This window comes from Artemia franciscana, chromosome 20 (genome assembly GCF_032884065.1).
Source record: "Artemia franciscana chromosome 20, ASM3288406v1, whole genome shotgun sequence".
NCBI classification, from domain to species: domain Eukaryota; kingdom Metazoa; phylum Arthropoda; class Branchiopoda; order Anostraca; family Artemiidae; genus Artemia; species Artemia franciscana.
In genome coordinates, this window is record NC_088882.1 from 24987178 (window position 1) to 25007291 (window position 20114).

The 20114-nt window shown below is 33.9% G+C and overlaps 1 protein-coding gene across 4 annotated transcripts in view; it reads left to right on the forward strand.

Annotated features, from left to right (window-relative positions):
• The window catches only part of LOC136039951 (mitochondrial Rho GTPase-like), a 72237-nt gene extending 52500 nt beyond the window's left edge, over positions 1–19737 (forward strand). For all 4 annotated transcript variants that reach the window (XM_065723957.1, XM_065723958.1, XM_065723960.1 and 1 more), the window contains exons 7-12: positions 1521–1641; positions 2619–2814; positions 9725–9988; positions 11597–11809; positions 13471–13664; positions 19553–19737. In XM_065723957.1, coding sequence (XP_065580029.1) covers positions 1521–1641; positions 2619–2814; positions 9725–9988; positions 11597–11809; positions 13471–13664; positions 19553–19679 — 1115 coding nt within the window. In that variant the 3' untranslated portion in view covers positions 19680–19737. The remainder of the gene's footprint in view (positions 1–1520; positions 1642–2618; positions 2815–9724; positions 9989–11596; positions 11810–13470; positions 13665–19552) is intronic.
• The last annotated feature ends 377 nt before the right edge of the window (positions 19738–20114 follow it).

Below are 20114 nucleotides of genomic sequence, written 5' to 3' on the forward strand. Positions count from 1 at the left end.
AAAAGTTTACAAAATTGTAAAATATGAAATTATATAAAATTATGAAATATAAATTTTATTTTTCGTAACATGTTGAGGGATGTTAAGGTCTATGTATTGGTAACTCACCTATGTCGCCCATAATCTTTGGCATGTGTAGTATGCTGAAAAATATTTAGATTGTTTTACCTATAAAATTAAAAAATTTTAAATATAAAATAATATAACATTATAAAATGTAATATTTTAGATTTTTATAATTTTATAGAATTTTTTAATAATTTTATAAACTTGTAATTTATAAAATTATAAAAGTTATTGTTCGTAACATGTTCAGGGATGTTAAGATTTATGTATTATAAGTCACTATATGACTAATGACTATGACTTAAGTATTATAAGTCACCCATATTCTTTGGCTTGTTTAGTATGTTGAAAAATATATCTATTATTTTTCTTGTAAAATTAAAAAAAAATTAAGAATTTTAAAATATAAAATTAATATTTTATAATAATAATAATAATAAAATAATTTTAATAACATTAAAAAATAGGATTTTTGTATTTTTATAATTTTGATAAGTTTATAGACTTTTATAATAATTCTATAAACTTATAAAAATATAAAGTTATAAAATTATTAACATCTTCAGGAATGTTAAGGTTTATGTATTGGTAGCTTATGTAAGTCACCCATCTCTTTGGCTTGTGTAGTACGTTGAAAAATATTGAGATTATCTTTTTTTATATAGCTATATAAAATTTAAAAAAATTACAAAGTTTTAAACATAAAATTGTGTGATATTATAAAAATTATTTTTCTTAGCATGTTCAGGGATGTTAAGGTTTATGTTTCCAGTGAAACATACGACTTTACGAAAAGCATAGAGTTGTTATCTGAAAGGACAAGATATTTATATTGTTATATTCATTAGATTCATCATCGTTATATTGTCATATTCATCACCGAGCCGAAATGGCGACATTATTGAAATTTTTTCCCGGAGAATGATCTAAACTTGCTTAAAAAGGACGATTTTCAGCGTATTTTTCAGTCTATATAGAATCCAAGGCAATTTTTTAAAAATGTAATTAAATAGATGACTAAAACTGAATTTCAGCTGTTGAATGATAACAAGATTGTCGTCGTATGTTGAAACTCTGAAATCGTAGACTTGCTGAAAAATCATCTGCGAATTACTTGCACAGTGAGCATAACTCTTACTGGCCTAAAATGTACCTGCCCTTTAGGGGATCCGTTATAATAACGAATGATAATAACGTTATAACGTTATTTTTAAAAAATGTAATTAAATAGATGACTAAAACTGAATTTCAGCTGTTGAATGATAACAAGATTGTCGTCGTATGTTGAAACTCTGAAATCGTAGACTTGCTGAAAAATAATCTGCGAATTACTTGCACAGGGAGCATAACTCTTACTGGCCTAAAATGTACCTGCCTTTTAGGGGATCCGTTATAATAACGAATGATAATAACGTTATTAACTTATGTACATTATCATAAATAAATCGTTTTAGGTTTCCTGTTTTTGCATTGTCTCTTCTTCCAAAGAGGCCGTCACGAAACTACATGGACCATTCTTAGAAAATTTGGATACGATGACAATATTGAACTTACCAAAGAGTATTTGGTACCAAGGTAGTTTTTATTTTTGTAATAAATTGTGGCATAATGTGACTAATTTGCAATATATAAGTAGTATGTATTAATTACAATTAAAGAGTTCAGTATTACAGCAAATAATGATTCGAAAAGCAACTTTTGAGATACAAGCCCAATAAAATAAGTGACAAGATTTTTTTATTCCATTCGCCTTTCTCTCTCTCCCCCTAGATTTTTAAAAAACTTTTTGTATTCTCATTGAATTCCTTTTTGTGGTATTTTACTGGGAAAAAAACGAAATCGCCCCCAGGCTAGAACTTTTCCACAAACTCTCACTTTGTAATTTAAGTCAATTATGACTTTCATGAAGAAGTGAAAAGATGAAAAAAAGCAAAATATCAAAAAAAGTTGGATAAACAGATGGGAAATCAGTCAGTATGTTTCAAGACAAACTTCAATAGAAAGAAGAACCATGGATAAAGTACTTTGTTACGTACTCCCTAAGTATTTTCCTTAGTCCAGTTTTTACATTTCGTCGATATGAAGTAGAATGAAATCATGTTGCTGTGAAGAAAATACGTTCGGCTTTCGCCCTCTGCAGGAAATGATGTCTCTAATTTATGCTAAAACACATGCTAACACGTGTTAAATTTTTAGCTGAAGAAAATGTAGAACTTTCTAGTGTGGTGTATAAGCTCGTTTTAGATGGATAAAATAAAAAAGAGCTTCAAGGTCAGGTGTGATCAGGTTTTAACTAGGGAAGTAAAAAGAAATAATTTCTGGGTTAAGTAATGGTGTTAGATATATAATAGCTGTGGTGAATCAATGAAAAAACAAATGGATAGCATTACCGAGTGTTAAGTGTTGGTGTTTTTCTTCTTTTTTTACATTACTATTCCTGTTCTACTGTAGTATCCAAGTGATGATAACGAATTAAAGTATTTCAGGTTGGCCTAGAGTTCTGAGAATGAGAATCAAACCTTTATAGCAGTTGAATATATTTTTTTTTTTAGTAACTTGAGGATCCCCCCTGGTTCTACCGCAGAGTTAAATTCTAAAGGACTTAACTTCTTCACGAGTATTTTTCTCAAGTTTGACCGAGACAAAGATGGAGCCCTGTCTCAGAAAGAGTACGAATCATTTAGTAGCATGTATCCTGAAACTTTGTGGAAGGAAGACTTGAAATACGTTGTTGTGACAAATAGCAAGGTAATTTTCCCTTGTTTATTTTTTCACTTATTTTCTTGTGATATAACAGTCTGAACGTGATAGAGGTTTTGTAATAATGTAAGTTCTGAGTTGGGTTTTCATTATAACTTTCGCATTTTTGTCAAACTTTATGGTATCCTTGTATTCGTAAGTTTTTCCAAAGGAAGTGCAATACCGCTGCCTAAGTAAAGAGCAATTTGGGCACAAATTATATATATATATATTTTTTAGTTATTTTTTTACTTTTTTAGACCAGGGCACATCATATAGAAGGAATAGTCGTAGAAATCTCGAAAGGGGCTTATTTGATTGGTAATTGATAGAGCCAGTACCCTTTTTAATAGTCAAAAGTGATTGGTGGGCAACCAGCCACCCTCCACGTCCATCATTTCCCCAGATACACCCAACCAAAATTTTGAGATATCCATTTTGTTCAGCGTAGTTGAAAGGTCTTTAAATTATGTCTTTGAGAATGACAACCCCCCCCTCACAACCCTCAGGGTAAGGGCTATATTTTATACACTGGGGGTATATAGGGTTTTTATAGAAAAATTGGTCGTATAAACCTCGGAAGGGGGTCATTTGATTGGTAATCAGAAGTTCTAGTTTCCTTTTTTAGAGTCAAAATGATCGCAGGACAGCTACCCCCTACCCCTCCACGTCCATCATTTCCCCAAATACATCCAATCAAAGATTTGAGATAGCCAAGTTGTTCAACGTAGTTGAAAGGTCCGGTAATTATGTCTAAAGATTAACCCCCCTCCCTTGAGCCCCCAGAGCAAGGGTTGTAAGTTACGCCCTGGGTGCACATAAGGTTTTCATGGAAAGGGAGGTCCCGTAAACTTCAGAGGGGGCTCATTGAATTGGAAATTGAAAGGTCTAGTGCCCTTTTTAGTAGTCAAAAGGGATTGGAAGGCAACCAGCCCTCCCCCACCCCCAACGCTTATCATTTCCCAAAGCACATCCGGTCAAAATTATGAGATACCTATTTTGTTCATCATAGTTTAAATTTCTAGAACGGATGTACTTGAGGATGACCCCCCCCCCCAACAGTACTCGGGGCAAGGATTGCAAGTTATGTCTTGGGGCCATATAAGGCTTTGATAGAAAGGGTGGCTGTATAAACCTTGTATTTGGACCATTCAATTGGAAATCTGAAGTCCTAGCATCCTTTTTAAGAGTGAAAAGTGATAGGAAGGCAACTAGCCTTACCCAGAGTCTTTTTTCCCCAAATGCATCCAATATAAATTTTTAGATAGGCATTTTGTTCAAAATAGTCCAAAGATCATGTGAAAAGCCCCTCAAGGGTGGAAATAGCTCCTCAGAGCCTGGAAGTGAGGGTATTAAGCTATTCCCCGAAAGCATATAAGGATTTTATGGATTGTGTGGTCGTATAAACTTTGGATAGGACTCAATTGATTTGAAATTTGAAATTATAGTACTCTTTAAGAGTCAAGAGTGAATTGAAGGCAACCGACCCCCACCCCTCCCATGACCATCATTTTCCAAAATAAATATCCAATCAAAATTTTCGTATGTCTACTTTCTTCAGGGTTATTAAAAGATCCTGTAAGTATGCCTTTGGAGATGTCAACCCCCTCACAACCTTCAGAACAAGGGCTGTAAGTTAGGCTATTCGTTCACTGTTTACATGCGACAAACATTCCTGATGAAGGTATGTATGTTTGACCTTTACTTTCAAAACGAGAAAGGATATTCAGGTGAGCCGTTCAGAGAAGGTTGAGGGGAGTATTAAATTAAATCAAAACACGTTTTGTGCAAACGGGCTGTCAAAAGGGCGTACCTTAGGAATGACTGGGTATATTAATTTAGAACTTTCGGGAAATGATAAGGGAGATGATCAATTGACCAAAAAGGTAATATTTGTTCGCTACTGCTACCACTATAACTACCACCAATACTACTGATTCCACTACTACTACTACACAGTACTACATATAAAATAGTGGGGGGAAATTTGAACTAAATCAAAAGACATGATTATAAATACGTGCATGCACATTGTCAAAAGAGCGTATACAGCGAATTTCAAGAATGGATTTGAGCATTAAGTTGGAACTTTCAGAAAATGCTTAAAGTGGAAAATCAATTGACAAAAAGGCAATATGTGCATACTACTACTAATGCTATTGCCGGTACTACGTTTAATGCTACTACTACTTCAACTACTACCTATATTGCGATTCCTTGTAAGGCTTAGAGCATTACGATGAAAATCATTAAAGTATATAAAATATACAGGTTATCAAAAGGATATATCAGCAATGTCATAGTAACGGCTAATTGTATTGAGTTAAAATTTCCAGGGCTTGATGAGAATGAAGTTCTAACCACCAAAAGGTGATGCACATACTATGATTACTACCACTACAGTTGCTCTGACTAATGACGCTAAGAGTATTAAGGTGAATCTCGTTTAGGGGGAGTTTAAATTAAATAAAAAACTATGCATGCAGGTTTTCAAAGGGCATATAAGCAATATCATAGGCAGTGCCGCTCTATAATAGCTAGAAAAATTGTTGAAACTTTTAAAGGGGTAATTCGATCCAAGATTAGAAGTACTAGTGCCCTTTTTAAGAGTAAAGTGAGATTGGAGGGTAAGTAGCCCTCCTCCCAAACCTATTCGTATTCAAGACACATCCAATCAAAATTTTTAGACAGCCATTTGGTTCAGCATAATAAAATAGTCCAGCATCTATGTCTCTAGGGATATTGGGTATATCAACACCCCTCAATTATGCAGTTGGTCCATTATGATTTAAAATTAAATCTTGCTTTAAAACTAAATCAAAAGGCACTGTATGCATGGTTGCCAATAAGAAACCTCAGCAATGTATTGAGAACGACTAGGGGTATTAATTTGGAACTTTCGGGGCAACAACTATTACTACTTTGTTCTTAAGATTTAAATAGATCAAAAGAGCCTAAGAGTATCCAGGTTGTCAAAAAGCATAAATACAATTTTTGGTAATGATATTGGGTTTTATTTTTCAGGTCAACTGAAAAGGTATAAACTCAGATTAAACAACATTATTTGTGTCAGGATAAAAAAATATTGAAAAGTTTCTCTAAAATGTAAATAACAAGCTAAACTATGGTTTCTTATTGAAATTAAATAAAAAAAACAAGTTTATTTTAACTAAAAGTAAGGAGCGACATTAAAGCGTAAAACGAACAGAAATTACTCCGTATATGAAAGGGGCTTTTCCTCCTCAACGCCCCGCTCTTTACGCTAAAGTTTGACTCTTTCTCTTAACTCTACTTTTTAAAACAGTAAAATACTTTAACGTAAAGAGCGGGGCGTTGAGGAGGAAAAGCCCCTTTCATATACGGAGTAATTTCTGTTCGAAGTTTTAATGTCGCTTCTTACTTTCAGTTAAAAAACTTGTTTTTTTATTATTTTAATTTCTGGACTTTTTTGAATTAATGCATCTTTTGATCTTGGCTCTCCGCACATAAATAATTACAACGAAATTTGCTTATTAATTTTTTTTGGCTAAACGGCTTTGTCATAGTTTTAATCGGAAGATTTTTAGAAAAAAAGGAGCAAGGGAAGAGGCCTAGTTGCCCACCAATTTTTTGATCTTAAAAAGGCAACTATAACTTAAGGTGAGACGCGAAAATAGATTCAATATCTTTCGGATTTCTCGGGAGGTGACAGAAGTTTTGAACAGCGGTGGGTGTGGAAGGAGTGTTTTTCTGTGTTATATTCTCTGAGGGGCTTAAAATTTAACGATTTTGTATTCGTAGGTGTGGGAATAGCTCTTCGCATATTTTCAACCAGTCATCCTCTGATCACTCAATCGGACTATGTGTCTTGGCTTTTTCTACAATTATCCATGGCTTGATGCCCACAACTATTTGATTTTAGTTCAAAATCAACGGACCTGAATTAAAATCAAGTAGTCGTGGGCATCAAGCGATGGCTAACTGTAGAAAAAGTCAAGACATATAGTCCGACTGAGTGAGAGGCAAATCTAGCATAAGCCCTTATTAGGATTGTATAAAAATGATGTCAGTTCATTTGTTAATAGATTAGTCTTTCTATCACCCGTCCATGTGTCATTCCTAGGTAGAACTAAGGTAGATAGTCATAGAACTAAGATAGTCATAGAAACTATAGTTTTCCAAGTGTTGGGTTAAATGGCACGGTTGAACGGCAGGAGTAAGTATGACTCTCTTATTGGACCAATACTTGTTTGCTAGCTTTTAGAAAGGCAAGCCCGCCTAGAGTTACCTATTTTATTAATTTTGTGGAAGCCAAATCTGATGAGAAATAGAGCTTAAAGTAGCTTTTATTATTGCTCAAATAGTAGAATTAGATAAAAAAATTTCAAGGAGGTTATAAACAGCATTGCCACCGCTGTAAGATAATATGTACAAATTTTCGGACTAAAACTGTACTGCAAGAGATCAATTTTTACCATTGGAACAGCAGATTAAAAATCTGTTGACACAGAAAGAAAATTTTCGACAAACTAAAACTTGAACAGATATCCAAGTCAGAAAGCAGCAAATAAAAACAAAATGAAGTGGAGATTTTGTATTGTACCACAAAATTTTCAAATGTATTGGCTTGTATCAGGACCTTTAAATTGTACCAAAGAGGGTACGGTTGTACCGCGTTGGTAATGATGTATAAACCAATAGTAATTAAGTAGAATAATCTAAAGGTTATAGTGCCATCTACGATTTACTGAAAATACTACATATTTTGAATAGTGTCTGTCCCTATTTTTTTTTTTTTTTTTTTATCAAAACAGTCTAAGAAGATGAAAATGCCTCTAAAAATTTCAGAAAACAAGTGAACATTTTCTAAAAAACAACCACATTTCCGACAATCAGATTTAGATCTACTAATGAAAGGAAAAAAAATAACCATTTATTTTCGTTAATTTGCTTTGCTCCATTTTATTCGAAAGTAAAGAAAATTGATAGCTAAATAAGACTTTAAAGCGTCTGTTCGCAACTTATGAAGCAATCTGTTTAGATGGCAGCAAAGTGAAAGTTTTGTTTTTACGGGTTCGAAGTGGGCACGAGCCCAGCTCTTATGTGTAGTCATTAATGTTCGTTTTAAATTTGACTTTATTGTCAATTATTATTTCTGTTTCATTTTATTAGTATTATTTCTACCTTTCCTGATAAATTTCTGCCAAAAATTATCATTCCTGTCGTTTATTGATCCATAGTAGTTTCTATTTGTTTTGAGTTTGACTTATTACATGAATGTTTCGAGTCGTTTCAGGTTTTCATATCTCTCTCTACTTCGGTTGTAAAATCAGCTTTGAAAACGTGTTTTCAGTTTAATTTCTATCCGTTTATCTATGATAATTTATAGTAGTAATTGCATTAATTGTAGGAATGTTCGTAATTTTTTTTTATCTGAGAACTAAAATACATAACTGCATATTTTAACGTTACGTAAAACAAATTTCTGTATGTAATCGGAACTTCCACTCACTCGTAGGCTTCGAGCGATAATTTTTAAGCATTTCCCGAAATCTACTTGTGCGTAATTTTCCAAAAAGTAAATGTTAAAATAATAATTTATTGGTAAAAACAGTATCTTTAAATTGAATAAAAAGAGAATAATAATCGTTAAAATAACAGAAGCAAAGTGCAGCATTATATGTTGAGTTGTTCAATTATGCTGTTATTTTTTTTTGAATAAACACTGTTTTTGAATTATATTTAATGTGTTTTGGCCTTTCACTTCTGTCTTTGTAAATAAGTCTTAGATATGTAATGAAAAACTTCATACACTCTAAACTTTAACCGGGTGAAGTCAAAACGCGATCTCTGAACATCCTACTATATATGTTTTTGTTTATTTTGGACATGTATTTCCTGAAATTAGCTTAGGATTTATAACTGATACCGAATCTTATCCACTGTGATGGGATATGATTAGAGTCCAGTACCCACTCTGATGAAAATGAAATACATCTTTTAAAATATGTACTTTACTTTTTTTGACAGAAGTTCCTTAACAAAGTATATTTATTTATAACTTCTTTTAACCACCATCAGGGATTATACATTTAGCCTTAGATTTTTAACCACCTGCCTGAGGAACTTTCTATGAAAATCAAACTTTACTTTGAAATATTTAATCAATGTGTTTTGACTTGGAAATTCTATGCTGCGAAAGTAACCTGAAATTTGTATTCAGCAAAATCTGAATCCTGTTTTTGAAATACCAACTACAGTGAAAATCAAACATTATTCGTGGACCTTGCTTTTTCTGATTTAGAATAGTCATACCGCGATCATAACGAAAAGGTGCTAGAGGTGGAGCTTGTGCACTTTTGACATAACGGGTTCAGAGACTAATCGCACGTACTGTCTCCCAAGGGAGTTGAGATGATACCTAAGTGTTTCATTTTTCAACTGTAAAAACCCGAGAACAGGTTGGATGTCGTTACAAGTCTCCTTTCAATCATACAGATTGATAACCCTTGTAAGGCTCTAAATTCTGCAAGGTGTAAAGTATCATCTTTCTATTGGAAATTGATTATGATGGATATGTTGCACTGTTTCCGTAAGTATACACTAACGAAATTTGGTGACTCTAATTTCACATGGGGTTGTAGAAGCTTGTGAAGGCACTCGAGACGTTGAAGGGATTTCTGAATACCATTTGGTCTCCATTTCGCCTTCAAAAGAGAGCTAAAACCCAGAATGCGCAATGGAATGAACCCTTTCCCAACTTAATACGACCAAGCGTTCTACATTTTATAATATATGGGAGACATTGCTATTTATTAATTCAGTGCTGTTACCTTGACTACGACTAACTAAAGTGATTTTAATCCTATTGGAACCACACTAATTTACTTTTTAAGGTTCTCCATTTTTTCGTTTTTTAACCTAATGCTATTTTTTTCAGGGATTAGTTACAGTCAGTGGTTTTCTAGCCAGATGGGTGTTAACAACACTGCTTAACGCCAGAGCGACTTGTAAAGCTTTGGCATACCATGGATATCACACCACAGACGAAAGTCAAATGACTGCTTTGACAATAACACAACCTAAAGAAAAGGATTTAAAAAGGAGAAGTACGTCAAGGAACGTGTTCAAGTGTCACGTTATTGGTCCTCGAGGAGCTGGAAAATCATCGTTCTGCCAAGGACTCATTAATCGATCCCGGACTGTACGTATTTTAAAATCTGGCTAAACGATCCTCCCCTGAATAATTTTGCACGCAATAAATTTTTGAGATGTTAGCTTGGGTAAATTTACTGTTACATAGCTGTAAGTTTCAGAGATCCCAGAAGCATTTATATGATAGAGCATGCAAGTGTTTGTATCGCCTGGCTTCGTGACAGGTAATCATAGTTTTAGAAAGATCAAGATTTATGGAGTAATCCATATACTCTTTTATTTGTCGAGATATATAGCTTTCAATTTTAACTTGTTTTTATTGAAAGGAGGTGAAAGTAAAGGAGAGGTAAAGGTAAAGGGTGTGGCACTAGACTCGATAGTCCAAACCACCAGTGCGGATCTCCGTTGCATGGTCCTTCAACCAATAAGTACAATGGGTAGACAGAGAAGTGAGAATAGATGCGTTTCCTTTGTCACAAAAAAAAGCCAAACAATACTGAACACTTTTCAAAGAGAGAAAGAAAGAGAAAATAAAAAAGAGATAGGAGAAAGGAGGCAAGGATGAAAATCCCTAAATAATCTGTAGTTTATTCATCAAAATTAAATACAAAATATAAAGATGTGTTCAGGTTTTATACCAAAATATTAAAAGTTTCGCATATTAAATAAGAAAATATTGCTATGGAATTAACGACGTCGACAAAACCCTTTTTTTCATCAAAAAAAGCCTTTTTCATCAAAATTAAATACAAAATATAAAGATGTGTTCAGATTTTATACCAAAATATTAAAAGTTTCGTATATTAACTAAGAAAATATTGCTATGAAACTAACGACATCAACAAAACCCTTTTTTCATAAAAAAAAGCCCTTGTTTTTTCTTGCAGCCCCTTTTGTAGAATCGATTCTGCCATCACGCTCTTGTTAGAATGTATTCTTTTTTTGAAGGATAAAACGCGATAATTCGAATTTAAGACAAGGCGACTTCTAGAAGAAATAAAATATTTTCTAGAAATTAGCATGGAAATTTGAATTAGAAAAGCGTTTTTGAAAAATGTAAAGAGCTCATCTGAAGTATTAGAAGAGGTTACAAAGCAAATTCTGTAAAATTTTCTTTTTTTGGGTACATACTGTCAAATATGGCCTTACTACTTTCAAATTGCCATCCGCATATTTTTATATTTTATATTAATATAAGATATTATATGTATCATTAATATATAAATAGTAAATGTATTACATTATATTAAATTTATCCCCATCCATACATTTATATTTTCCACCTATACATTATAATTTCACATTTTTCTATGTCTATTTGCATGGAAATTTGAATTAGAAAAGTGTTTTTGAAAAATGTAAAGAGCTCATCTGAAGTATTAGAAGAGGTTACAAAGCAAATTCTGTAAAATTTTCTTTTTTTTGGGTACATACTGTCAAATATGGCCTTACTACTTTCAAATCGCCATCCGCATATTTTTATATTTTATATTAATATAAGATATTATATGTATTATATTAAATTTTATTACATTATATTAAATTTATCCCCATCCATACATTTATATTTTCCACCTATACATTATAATTTCACATTTTTCTATGTCTATTCGTTTACTTATTAATTCAGTATTTAAATTAGTTTCTTTGGTTTTAGGATCTGGAAGGCATTCCTCCAAGTGCTTATTCCAGCTACGTCATAAACACTGTACTAGTACACGGAACGGAGAAGTACCTTGTCCTACATGATATAGATATTCTCAACTTAACGGACACATTGTCCCCGTCTCAGGTTAACTGTGACGTGGCTTGTCTCGTCTACGACCGAACGGAGCCCAAGTCGTTTGAACACGTTGCCAAGCTGTACCTCGTAAGTTTTAAATTTTGGCAGTCTTATTAGAGTAATGTGTTGCGTTTTGGACAAACGAGTTTTAGTAACTGGTTTCCTTAGCTCACTGACTTCTTGTCAATTTTTTTTATTTGTCTCAGAAATTTGTTTAATTTCTTAGCTATTTTTCGACCACATCCGAATGTTCCAAAATTACTTCCAAATTTTATCAATATATGCACTTCTGACGTGAGTGCAACAATATAACGTCAAAATTCCCTCTCTTGCATACTCCCATGGTATGAATAAAAAAAACATAAACGGGTGATTGGGCACAGTTAAAAGTATAGAATAAACAATAATATACAACACTTGATAGCACAGTGGTTAGAACACTAGCCTTTGGCAACTTAGGTTCGAATTTTAGGTAAGACAGATTTTGTCCTAGAGAAAATTAAAAAGTCAAAAATAATAATAACAAAAAATCACGCGTTTTCATTTTTTTTTTCTCAAGAATCTATGAATATAAGTGAAAACGAGGGGCGCAAAACAGATTGGGCATCACGTAACATTGATATCTTTGATCTAAGTTATAAAATGCACGAATTAAAAAGGTGGGTGAGTTGAGGATAGAGTTAAAAAGTTAAGTTGAACTCAATCTGTTTGCGCCCCTTAGTCTTAACTTATATTCATAAATTCTCGACAAAAACTTATTTTTATCTTTTACCCCATTTTGAAGACGAGTCTTTTTAATTTTTTCTTTATATTTATTGTTCCTCCTCGTGTCCTTCTGTATAAAGCATCCAGTAAATATATTAAAAGTAAATACTTCTAAGCTATCCAATGGAACTGCAAAACTGTTGCCTTTTTTTTCTATTCCATAGAAATTTCCATGTTGTCTCCATATCTATTCTCTAGATGCACAAAGTAAGGTATGTGTTTATACTTGTATATACTCGTGTTTACGTGAGTTTGACGCTCTGTTATACTAACGGGCTAAACATTATGAATTCTCGTACTTTTATAAGAGTTGACGCCGTGAGAAACATGGGCATAAATATGCATAAAGTTTTGCTGAATAAAATGATATTAAAGTTGTTTTTCGAAAGAGATTAAAAAACTGTCTTTCTTTTCACTGAGCGAAGCTGGTAGTATGTACAATAGAAAAAAAGAAGAAAAGAAAAGCATTTTTATAAGTCTTGTACCTTCATCGGCTCCAGTAACAGATATTAAAGCCCTTTTTCTACACTGACTAAGTAACGATATTTGTTTTTATTACTTTTCACAAAAATAACTTCAACGTAAGTGGAGCCTTTCCAGTACGAAGAGAGGCTATAATTGTTCTTTGACTATCTTTAGGAGTTCACATTAACCTTGATAATTTTTTGTGAAGTAAGAAATTAATGCACAGTACTAGTACCATTGATACTGAATGCCATGATTAAAACATCACAAGCCCCCTGACCCCTGTTATATCGAATGCCGATTATATGTTGAAAGTAAAATGGTGCCAATTTAGTTTCGGGAGAGAGGGAAAATTTGACAAGAATAGGTGACGTATATGAGCAATATTAGAAAGTATTATGATTCCTGAAATTTTAGAAGAGAGGCCGCCCTCTTCCCGAATGTTTACTTTATCTGCGTCAGATTTGACTTTTCTTCAACGATTTTAACCTAATATTTTGTTGTTTTTTTTTTTCAAGCGTTACTTCAGTGAAACGAAAATTCCGGTGCTTATAGTCGGCTCCAAATCTGACCTTCCGCTTGTCCGGCAAGACTATCTGTTACAGCCAGATGCCTTCTGCATGAAATATAAACTTCTGCCACCCCAATCATTCACTTCGATCAAAGCCAACAAAGATCTCTACGTCAAACTCTGCACAATGGCTGTCTTCCCGTGAGTAATTCAGAACTTTTTTTAGTTGCATCGAATTCTTCTTATTATTTTTATTGTAATCATTCTTCCACACATTTGACGAGGAAGCACACTTCTCCCCTAACCCGAAAAAAAAAATAGTAAGACACTACATTAGATTGTACTTTTTCTAATTTTTCCAGATTAAAAAGAAGCCATACAATAATTGAAAAGACTGGCTTGTAATGATTATTCTTGTCGTTCTTATTGTTGCAACGAATAGTAGGCAAACATATTTTTTTTCTCTCTTTCTTTCGTCATACATGGGAAATATCCTGCATGGGAATATAAATATTGGCTAATGAAAGTTAAAACAGAAGCTTAAACTGGAAGATCTCATAAATAAAGCAGTATTTTATCAAAAATTTATAATTTGTGGAAATCACCTAAATAAAGCAATAGTTAGTAAAATTATTAGATAAAGTGTATTATTATCTTTCGTAGAAGCAGAGCATGTTTTGTTCTAACTTCCTTTTTTCAATTCAATTGTTATAAATTGATTAGGCTTTAGATACTTTCAGTGACAATATTTTTAACAGTCTATTTGTCTGCTTGTGGCCTATGCTATTTGCTTAAACAGATGCCGTAAGACAATGGAAAAGGCAGATTTTTAACGCGTTTTTGTTGTACCATTTGCTGCTAACAATCGATGGTGGGGGTCGTATACCGTGAAATTGTGTGGAAATCTAAAAAGAAACCTAAAACAAAATACAAGTTCGAATCAGCAAAGTATGTTTCAAAGTGTGGTACTATTTAACATTTATACCTAGAATAATGTGCGAATATTCCTTTTTTTCTATGTCCAAATAATATAACTTCTGCCAAATAATATATTATTGTGCATATAGCATTTTTTTTAACTGTGTTGCCAAATAGTGTACAGTTTAGTCAATTCTTTTTTTTTGATTATTGTTATTATACTGTGTTCCCCAATAATACAGCTGAATTTACACTCGAATTTACCTAAATTCGATCAAACTGGACTAAAATGCAAAAATAAAAAATTCAGAATTCAAAAGCATACAATCAGAAATTCAAAACATGATAGTTCAAAACCTACCAAACTGTAAAGACACAATTCAATGTTTGTAAAATAAAGGGATTTAAGAGTTATCCAACGACGTTGTGGATTTCAAAATAAATGGTGAAATTTCTTCATTTACAAATAGTCTTGCATTCCTGATGTTGTTACAGATATAATTGTTGATGGACTTGCACTTACTCAACTGTATCTCTTGTAAATATTACTATTGAAGTATTCGTTGACAATAGTTGTTTATAAATCAAAAGAAACACGTTGAGGCAGAATCAAATTTCTTTTCCGCTGTGAACGTGCAAATCTTTTATAATAGCTTTTTTTAAAAAGCTGGATTTCGCCTGTCAGTTGTCTTTAGCTGTACTCTGGCCTTTCATTATTTAGATTATTTATTCAAAATTCATGTAAAATTTTAGTCAAAATTCGTGTAAAATTTCAGAGGCTTAATGCCGGTCGGGATTTAAAATAAGAGCTCTGAGACACGAGGTCCTTTTAAATATCAAAATTCATTAAAATCTGATCACCCACTCCTATACCTCACTTTTTCTAATTTTTCCTCTCCCTTCAGCCCCCCGGATGATCGAATCGGGGGAAAGGACTTTATCAAGTCAATTTGTGCAGCTCCCTGACACGCCTAACAATTTACATCGTCCTAGCACGTCCAGAAGCACCAAACTCGCCAAAGCACTGAACCCCACCCCCTAACTCCCTCAAAGAGAGCAGATCCAGTCCGGCTACGTCAATCACGTATCTACGACATTTGCTTATTCTACCCACCAAGTTTCATCCTGATCTCTCCACTCTTAGCATTTTCTAAGATTTCCGGTTTTCCCCTCCAAGTCCCCCCAGTGTCACCAGATCTGGCAGGGATTTAAAATGAGAGCTCTGAAACATGAGTTCCTAAATATCAAATTTCATTAAGATCTGATAAACCCGTTCTCTAGTTAAAAATACCTCATAAGTTCTAATTTTTGGAATTAACCCCCCCCCCAAAGAGAGCGGATCCGTTCCGATTATGTCAATCACGTATCTAGAACTTGTGCTTATTCTTCCCATCAAGTTTCATCCCGATCTCTCCACTCTAAGCGTTTTCAAAGATTTCCGGTTTCCAATATTTCTGTTTGCCCACTCCAATCCCTATGTCCCCGGATCCGATTCGAATAAAAATGGAGCATCTGAGACATAAAATCTTTCTATATATCAAGTTTCATTAAGATCCGATCACCCATTCGTAAGATAAAGATACCTCAATTTTCACGGTCTCCAAGAATTCCAGTTTCCCCCTCCAACTCCCCCGAATGTCATCGGATCTGGTCGAGATTTAGAATAAGAGCTCTGAAGCACAAAATCCTTCTAAATATCGAATTTTATTAAGATCTGATCACGTGTTCGTAAGTTAAAAATACTTCATTTTTTCTAATTTTTCCGAATTACCACCCCCCCCTCCCCCAATGAGAGCGGATCCGGTCCGGTTATGTCAGCCACGTATCTTGGACTTGTGATTATTCTTCCCACCAAGTTTCATCCTGATCTCTCCACTCTAAGCATTTTCCAAGATTTCCGATTCCCCCCGCCCCGACTTCCCCCAATGACACTGGGTCCGGTCGGGATTAAAGTAAGAGATCTGAGTTACGAGGTCCTTCTAAATATGAAATTTCATTAAGATCTGATCACTCCTTCGTAAGTTAAAAAAACCTCATTTTTTTTCTAATTTTTCAGAATTAACCCTCCCTCCCAACTCCCCCAAAGAGAGCGGATCCGTTCTGGTTATGTCAATCACGTATCTATGACTTGTGCTTTTTTTCCCACCAGGTTTCATCCCGATCCCTCCACTCTAAGCGTTCTCCAAGATTTTAGGTTCCTCCCTCCAAATTCTCCCAATGTCGGTTGGGATTTAATATAACACCTTTGAGACACGATATCCTTCTAAATATCAAATTTCATTAAGATCCGATCACCCATTCGTAAGTTGAAAATACCTCATTTTTTCTAATTTTTCCGAATTAACTGTCCTCCCACTCCCCCCCAGATGGTTGAATTTAAGAAACGACTATTTCTAATTTAATCTGGTCTGGTCCCTGATACGCCTGCCAAATTTCATCATCCTAGCTTATCTGGAAGTGCCTAAACTAGCAAAACCGGGACAGACAGACCGACCGACAAACCGAAAGAATTTGCAATCGCTATATGTCACTTGGTTAGTACCAAGTGCCATAAAAACCTAGCTAAAGGACAAGCCCCCACATTATCTTTATGTTGTACATCAATTACATTGAATAAGCGGCCATAAAAATTGTAACTCTTCTTCAAGTTTCTTTTTATTTTACTGTATCAAAACCAATTCCCGAATACAAGGTTCATCTAGGAAAACTCGCATATTACAACTCCAGTATTGATTCCCGGAGCCGCATTTAATTGGAATTTGCATTCACTTCTAGCTAAAATTCCCTTTCAAAATTTATTGTCTCTGCCGTCTCTCTGTAATTGCTCTTTGCAGTTTTTCTGCATTGTACTTTTTTGGCGTACCATGTCTTCCTTTACGACTATCATCGGGCATAGCTAACTGGTCGATTTTATATGTGACAAATGATAGAAAAATTGTCCTACTTGGCCAATAGCCTTAGTTACTCTGCTGAGTTGAGAATCCCTCTCTTGTGTGAATGGTTAGTCGAGTCAGAATTCGGTCAATCTTCAACTATATTTTGAACAAGTATCGAGATCTCTCGCTTTTATCATGTATTTTGTTTTATTAAGAAAACTTAATTAGAAAAAGATAGAAATAATGGGAAGATTCAGGCCATAAGGAACACTATAAACTTCCAAAAAAAAAATGTCATATTTAGTCCCATGGGATAGTGTATCTTATTACAGGATCCGTTATATTCGTAGCTCTTTTTTCAAAAATAAATTAATTAAATTAGAAAGACAAATTTGATTTGTCGAGGCTATTGGAACCCTACCTATTTCTCGCTCACTCTCCCACCAACTGCTATATGAATCCATTGCGAAATATATAAATATGTTAAGGTGATCTTACCTGTCTTGCAATGATTTTTTGTAGTTGTTTTCAAGCTGCTTGGATGCTATTTGCCAGAGTCAGGTATGACAAAATACTTATGATTTTTTTATATTTTTTTTAAGGATTAAGGATGTCTTGCCACCGAGCTCATTATATTTCGCAAAACTACAAAGATTCGCTTCCTTGCAGAAAATATGATAGCTTTAAGGTTAAATACAAAAAAATAGTAAACTTTTAATAGCTTACAAAATTGCGCTAAAACAACAACCTATTTGTTTTAGGAATGTTAATGAACTAAAATGCTTCTTAATTCAGTGGTTCTGCACAAATTTATTAAATATTTTCCGCTTCTAGGGTTTGATCGGTTAATCATGCTGGATGTCCCAAAATTTTGAAGTTTCAATAGAATCAATTACATAAAAAGAGTAACTCCTAACTGTAAGTTTATAATGTATTAAAACGCTCGCAAAACAAAAAACAAAATCATTCTACTGTCTAAAATGCAAATAGCTGTATTACTTCAAGATTCAATGTATGTTTATCACTAGCAACAAGTCCATGTTATTAATGTATGTTGGGTTTAAAAAGGCATTTACTTTCCCACTTTTTATCTTTTGCTCGTTTACTTCACATTTGGTTCCTTCCCATTTTGATATCTGACCGCCTGTTATGTTAGAATTTGTGATGAAAAGAATCTATGAACCTTCTCTCTTCCCACGCCATAGGTGTCATTTAGCAGTAAAAAGTAAAGTTTCATAGTAAAAAGCAGTACTAGAATCCTATCAAGTTTCCAATCAAGCTTGGTTCAGCTACTGACATTTCTTTCTGTCAGGTGTGCTGACGAAATGTATTTAGGGACCGCTTCTCCCTCAAACTTGACGCATCGATGCTTATCAAATTTTCTTTTCGAAAACCGTTCTGTTTCATCCATCTGTGTATCGCAAGTTCGATTGGCAGGTCTTCATCTGCAAATGCTGCGAAGGTCATAAAATGCTGTATTCTTTCGTACATACTTCAGCGTCTTCCCATCTTTTCCTGCAATTCCTGGTGTATTCATCTTTTTTCCTTCTTTTCAACAATACACTAAACATGAGTAATTAAAATGAATAAATAAAAATCACACATATGAAAACAAAGCAAACAATAAACACTACGATTGAAAAAAACACTAACCACCACCACCAGAAACTTCCAAATAAAAAAATAAACTAATTTCCGATTATCTACTTTCACTTAATCCTTACAGGAAATCTCTTGTTGGATTTCCTAATGACAAAAATTACGCAACTCCTCATCCTCTTTTTCTCCATCAGAAATTGTGTCCTGATCCCCCAAAAGGGCGAACTTCATAGGAACTTCTCCGTTGTATGATCCCATGCGAAATTTTCACCTTTTACCGCTTAAGAGATATGTAGATATTTTGGCCCAAAAACACGCTCGTTTATTTTCTACAAGGTTTCCTTACAAAGAACCTTCTCTAGTGGTTTCCTTTTAAAATTCTGGTTGTGGTTATTTATTTAAAATTACCGACTGACAGTGGATTGTTTGAATTCATAGTCAATAGATCATTTGTGCACTGCCAAATTTATGTGAACGCTGGATTCCCCAGCGAGTTATTTTTAAATTTTCTAGTGTTCTAATTTGCTCAGTATTTCCATCTACCTCCCTTTTTCTTTTTTTGGACTTATAATAAACTTTGTCATCTTATTTGATTAAATATCAGATTATCTGCAACTCAGAATTTGTTTTGCTTTCCTAGCTTTTTATAACTCAATACAAATTCAAAATGTTTTACACATACTTTTCTTATTTTAGAAACAACAGAAAGTTGAAGATTCTCCAGTCCGTATCTTTTGGCTCGTTGCTCAAGATAAGCGCATTTTCTACGGCAGCAATTCTAATTTCATTCCTGTTAGTCAAACACTTACGCCAGTCTAGCTAGCTTGCTTTTCTTATATAAAATAGTATTAGTAAATTACACGTTTAATCTTCTTTGCGAAGCGCAGTCTTAAGTGTGGTTTATCCTTTGCACCAGGCTCATACTCGGATGTGTAGGGCTACTTTGTGGCGTGAATGGGGAGGGGGCAAGCTCCCTGTGCAGAATGTCTGAGGGTGATAAAATAAGCTAAAATTGTAGTATTTAGGATAAAAATAATTTTAATATTTACAGAATTGATGGTGCAGCAGCGGTGACAAAGTCTACATTCCCCCCCCCCCCCCCCTAGAAAAATAACCTAATTCCAGCTCACAGAGGCATGTGTTCTTTAGATTGTTTGTCCTCTCCCCCCCCCCACGCCCCTTATGCTTCGAAAATATCTTTTGGGGGAGACATTTTCATTGAAAATGTCTTTTGGATATTGTCATTGGAATAAAAGAT